Below are 6,329 nucleotides of genomic sequence, written 5' to 3'. Positions count from 1 at the left end.
ACTTTTGCATTCCAGTCACCCATTATTATCAATGCATCTTGATTGCATGTTCGATCTATCTCCGACTGTAAAAGTTGGTAGAAATCATCTATATAATTATTAGTTTTCAGACAGTACAGAGTATATTTGCCACATTGATCAAGTACTCCCAAACACATATGGAGGCTATGCCAACAGATTAGTCCTGTTATCATGCAGGACCATTAAATTATGAGTCACCTTTCCTTGTTATATTTAAATTAAAAAGTAGGTCAATTCATGCAAAATTACATTTTCAGGCAACACTGATGCATTGAAATATAAAATTAAACTCTCAGATGATGACTTTTTAAAGGATTATTTTTAAATAAAGTTAAAGTCTTTTTTTTACACTTTTTAAAAAATTAAGTTCTTAAAAGTAGATCTGGTGGGATAGTCTGTGGGTATTGCCTCTCACTAAAAGGCAACAAGTCTGGCAGTTCAAATCCACTAGCTGCTCTGAGGAAGAAAGATGGGCAGTGTCCTACAGCTCTGATTTACAGTCACAGAAATCCACTCGGCAGTCACTATGCATCAGAACTGACGTGATCGCAACAAGTTTGAGTTTGAGTTTTAAAGAATAAGTATTATTTGTATAATATATTCCTCTTTTCGTTCAGAATGATAGACTTTAGTGAGTTATTTAAATGTACAGAGTAATGCCTTCTTGTATTTTATTTTAGCATTTCATAACATCATTTAAAAGAAGGTACAAACAATACACTGCTTGACTATTCTGCTGCAAAAATCACATTATTTACTTCTTATCAAAATTAACTTTTTCATAGGAGAAGAAACGATTAACAATTAACAACATAGCTCGAAAATGGGATTTGCAACAAAATCGAGTAGCTAATGTTGCTACAAATCAAGATAGAAAAGATTCTGACTCCCCTTCTCAGGACTCCGTTCAGATCGATGGAAGCACCATTTCTGCATTTCCAGAGGAGACAGGGTACGCAATACTATTCTTTCAAAATAATAGTGTCTTTAGAGACCTTGATTTCAAGTGGGAATGGGAAGGCACATTAAATAATTTGAATTAGTAGTTTTCTTCTAAAGAATTAAATCTGTTTTATAGAAAATTTATCATAATTAGAAGTTCAAATTAAGAAGTCAAAATAGATAAACTGAAAATAAAACTCTAAACACAATATTATTTTTAAAATTTTTTTTAGTGATTCCAGTTTTTCTGAAGAAAACCATCTCGATGACTTAATCTGATTTCTGAGAACCCTGCCCACCACACCTGTTTAATTCCACCCCCAGAAGCTGTCTTATTTTGGCTCTCTGCTCATTGACTGTCTCGAGCAGAGTTACTTCTGACCTCAAATCTTTCTTCTGAAAACACTTTTCTTTCCTAACACCACTTCCACATCCTTGTTCCCTTACTCCGCCTCCATTGCCATTGAGTCAGGCCTGACTCATAGCTGACTCCCCCCACTGGGTTATGCCAGGTTGTAAATCTCACAGGAGGGTATTGCCGATATTTCTGTTGTGGAGGCTGTGGTTTAGTCTAGCCATTAGAGAGGGATGGTCTTTGGGTTAGCAAAGCAACTGCCCATGGACTATGCCACAGAGCTCCTTCACTCTATTCAACTCCAATTTACTCCCAGAGATCGAATTCTCTTGAAAAACTTCCTAAACTCTGTAAACTGGAGTAACAGGCAAAACAAAAGTAAAGCCAGACAACTCAAAGCTATTGAGTGAATTCCACCGTGTAGCAGACCTCCATCTGAGTTGTAGGACTGTGAATCGTAATGCAGAAGACCTGCTTTCTCCTGTGTAGTGACTGATGGATTCTAACACTAAATCTTTTCAGTTAGTAGTGCATTCTATGTACTGTGCTACCAAAAAAGGGGGAGGTGGGGAATGACAGTGCTGCCTGAAAAGGTGGAAACAATAGGTCATATGACTTATGTTAGATTTTTTTCTTTTCCCCCTTTCAATTTCTTTACAATAGTTAACACAACAAAGCATGCACAAAATTTAACAATTTCTACATATGTGATTCAGAACAGATTTCTAAGAGTTAAAGATGAATTTACGAACAGATTGAGGCAAAATTTTAGTGTTTCTGGAACTAGAAGGTCTAAGTTATGTTGAAGATGAGTGGTATATGAAGTATGAAGAGGGAGTTGCAGAGATGGAAAAAAATGTAGTCAGAAGTGAGCTTTTGAAGTTGAAAATTTTAGAGGTAGATTATAGATAAGCAATGATAACATTAAGAGCAATATGGAAATCACGATGTGGTAATGGAAGCACATTGTTCCAGAAGAGAAGTAAAGGCCATCACAGGGAAGGGTAATTGAAGCCCTAATTGGAAATATTGAATTTACTGTATGCAACAGTGTAACTAAGTGTGGATCCAAAGGCTGAATAACCAACCTGCCTTTTCCTTATTTCTGCCTTGCATCCTACCTTGTTTTTACAGAATTGTTCACTGTTCAGACTTTATCAGAATTGGCAGCTATAGTAAACACCGGAAGGTCTTTTCTAAGTAACCTGGTAAACCTGTTTCGAATAATTGAATCCTCCAGATTATTCATATAACTTTACTGACATTTTGAACTTTCAAACACTATTATGTCTAGAAAATTCTGTTGCACTTTGAAACTATAGTCTTCATTTTTGTGGTCTCAAAAATAAGTAGTCAGTTCTAAAAGGAAAAAAAACAGCTATCTGTTAGTGAAAATTATTGTGCCTTATAGTTACTGCCAAGAGTTTAAGAATACTTATGAAGAGTTCCACAAAGTCAGAAGTTTTCAAACAAGTAATATAGAGGGAGAATTATGGATAACTATAAGATACACAGACTCAATGGAATGAAGAGAGTAGTATTAATCATTAGGGAAGGGAATCATTTATGGAAAAATATTTACTTTCTATTGATCTAAATTCAGAGTGCCATGAAGACTTAATTACTTTTCTTTGTTCTGACCCCTTTTTATGATCAAAAACCTATTACAATGAGGAGACACAGAAGATATTTCTATGTAAAGTTAGAAAACATAAAACTTTAAGAAACTTAATCAGAGGAAAGCTTGGAAGAACTCTAGAAACCCTAATCTACAACATAAACAGTCTTCCAAGCATAATGAAAAACCTACAACCAGGAAAGAACAAAACAGATGAATGGGACCATCTAAGAATCAAGTTCCAAGGCACAACAAAAACTTCTCCAACAGGGTAAAAAAGAATGCCACAGACTGGGAAATAAATTTGGTAATGATATACCTTAGAAATGGAAACACAGAGAAAGAGGAACAGCTGTAAGGAGACACTAGTGATTGGAACGTGGAATGTGAGAAGCTTGAATGTAGGAAAATTGGACATTATTAAGAAAGAAATGGAATGCATAAATATTGACATACTAGGTATTGGCGAAATGAGATGGCTTGGCATGGGGCATTTTGAATCAGATGATCATATGATTTACTATGCCGGGAATTAAAAGGCGAGAAAAAATGGGTTTGGTTTCATAATAAAAAAAAGTCATTTCTAGATCTATCTTGAAATACAATGTGGTGAGTGACAGGATAATACCATAGAGATACAAGGAAGTCCAGTGAATACCACTATTCAAATATATGCACCAACAACTAGAGCCAAAAAGGAGGAAATAGAAGATTTCTAACAACTTTTGCAGTCAGAAATTGATGAAACTTTCAGTCAAGATGCATTAATAATAATGGGCAACTGGAATGCAAAAGTTGAGAACAGGGAAGAAGGATCAGTAGCTGGAAAATGCGGGCTTGGTGAGAGAAATTAGGCTGGAGATAGAATGAGTTCTGCACATTCAATGATTTATTCATTGCAAATACCTTTTATAAGAAACATAAACGCAGGCTATAACATGGATCTCACCTGATGGTATGCAAAGGAACCAAATAGATTACATTTGTGGAAAGACTCCTTGGAGAAGCTCAATATCAGCAGTGAAAACCAGGCCAGGTGCTGATTGTGGGACACACCACCAACTACTCATATGCAAGTTCAAGCTGAAGTTGAGGAAAGTTAAATCAAATCCACGGGAACCAAGATTTGACCTTAAGTCTGTCCCACTCGCATTTCAAAACTGTCTCAGGAACAGGTTTGAGGCCTTGAGCACTAATGAGCATAGACCAAATGAGCTCTGGGAGGATATCAAGAAAATTGTCCATGAAGAATGCAAAAGATCATTACAAAGGCTGCAGAAGAAGAAAAGACCAAGTTGGATGTCAGATGAGACTCTGAGTATTGCATTAGAGTGCCGAGAAGCCAAAGCTAAAGGAAGAAACCAAGAAATCAAAGATCTGAACAGAAAATTTCAAAAGGCAGCTCGGGATGACAAAGCAAGATACTATAATGAAATGTGCAGAGAGCTGGAGTCAGAAAATCAAAAGGGCCGGACTCTCTCAGCGTTTCTTAAGCTGAAGGAGTTGAAAAACAAATTCAAGCCATGGGTGGCAATACTTAAGGATAGTTTAGGTAGAATGTTAAATGATCCAGGAAGTATCAAAAGAAGATGGAAGGAATACACAGGGTCACTGTATCAGAAGGAATTGGCTGACACAGAGGAATTTCATGAAATAACATATGAGCAAGAGCCTATGGTGATGAAGGAGGAAGTTCAAGTTGCTCTGAAGGAATTGGCAAAAAACAAGGCTCCAGGAGTTGACAGCATACCAATTGATTTATTTCAACAAACAGATGCTTCCCTGGATGTGCTCACTAAGTTGGGCCAGGAAATCTGGAGGACAGCCAACTGGCCAACTAACTGTAAGTGATAGATATTTGTTCCCATTCCAAAGAAAGGTGACCCAACAGAGTGTGGAAATTATTGAACAATATCACTGATACCACATGCAAGCAAGATTCTGCTGAAAATTATCCAAAAATGTTTGGAACAATATGGCAACAGAGAACTGCCAGATGTGCAAGCTGGATTTAGAAGAGGTCCTGGTACAAGGGATATTAGAGCTGATGTAAGATGGCAGAATGCAGAGAATACCAAAAGAATGTCTATCTCTGCTTCATTGACTATGCAAAGGCTTTTTACTGTGTGGATCACAACAAGCTATAACTGACTCTGAGAAGAAATAAAATGATGCCTTACTTAGAGAAAACTGCTGTGAAGGACCTCTTTGTTAAAGAGCAATGATGTCCATTTAAAGATTAAAGTGCATCCAACCTAAGTCATGGTATTTTCAATTGCTCCATATGAAAGTTGAAAAATAAATACGAAATGTTAAGGCTGCATAGTGAATAAGGTTGACTGATGAAAAATTTATTTCTTTGAATTGTGGTCTTGGAGAACACTGAATATATATACCATGGACTGCCAAAAGAACAAATATCTTGGAAGAAGCACAACCAAGGTACTCCTTATAGGCAAAGATGGTGAGACCTCTCCTACATACTTTGGGAGTGTTGTCAGGAAGTGCCAGTCCTTGGAAAAAGAATTGTGCTTGGAAAAGTAGCAAAAGAGAGGAAAACTCTCAATGAGAAAAATTAGTACAGTGGCTACAATCATGACCTTGAGTATGGTGGAGATAGGAGAGCACAGGACAGGGCAAAGTTCTGATCTGTTGTTTATAGAATACTGTGAGTTGGAGTTGACTCTGTGACATCTAATAACAACAACAGAGTAACCTAGTTTCCTTTTTGTTTTATAAGTACTCTTTTGGCCTCTTCTCACTCTCTGTATTCCCCCTTAAAATACAATCTCATTTATGACTTGACCTTTAAGCATAATTTATTATCCTGAAGACAGCAAAATGTATGTCTTTTATTTTACGATTCCCTCATTTAGATGACACAATTTTACTTGCTGAAAGTGAAGAGAAGTTGAAGCACTTGATGCAGAAGATCAAACACTGCAGCCTTCAAAATGTATTGCGTCTTTATTTCAAGAAAACAAAAATTCTCATCACTGGACCTGTAGGCAACATCATGATGTTGTTGTTGCTGTTCTATGCCATTGAGTACCCTGTGACTCATAGCGGCCTTATGTACATTAGCTCTGAAACCTGCCCTCTCCTGAGCCAATCTCATCATCTCTGATAGACCTAATCCCATTTCTACAATCACTGAGTTAATCCATCTCATCCTGGGTCTTCCTCTCTTTCTCCGTCCCTCCACCCTTCCAAGCATGATGTCTTTCTCCAAGAACTGGTCCCCCCGGCCATGTGCTGTATGTGAGATGGAACGTCAAAATCCTTGCCTCCAAATTGGAAAACTATCTGCAGAAGAATTAAACAAGATCCCCACCTCACTCCATATACAAAACCCAACTCAAGGTGGATCATGGACCTAGGACTAAAACCAAG

The 6,329-nt window shown here is 37.2% G+C and overlaps 1 protein-coding gene across 3 annotated transcripts in view; it reads left to right on the top strand.

Annotated features, from left to right (window-relative positions):
• The window catches only part of LRRC49 (leucine rich repeat containing 49), a 239,077-nt gene that overhangs the window by 159,137 nt on the left and 73,611 nt on the right, over window positions 1-6,329 (top strand). For all 3 annotated transcript variants that reach the window (XM_006888342.1, XM_006888341.1, XM_006888343.1), the window contains one exon: window positions 807-973. In XM_006888342.1, coding sequence (XP_006888404.1) covers window positions 807-973 — 167 coding nt within the window. The remainder of the gene's footprint in view (window positions 1-806; window positions 974-6,329) is intronic.

The sequence above is a fragment of the Elephantulus edwardii genome, unplaced genomic scaffold, assembly GCF_000299155.1.
Source record: "Elephantulus edwardii isolate Elephantulus edwardi_28Jun2011 unplaced genomic scaffold, EleEdw1.0 scaffold00066, whole genome shotgun sequence".
NCBI classification, from domain to species: Eukaryota; Metazoa; Chordata; class Mammalia; order Macroscelidea; family Macroscelididae; genus Elephantulus; species Elephantulus edwardii.
The sequence above is the reverse complement of the archived record's forward strand: the minus strand, read 5'-3'. Positions and strand labels throughout refer to the sequence as shown.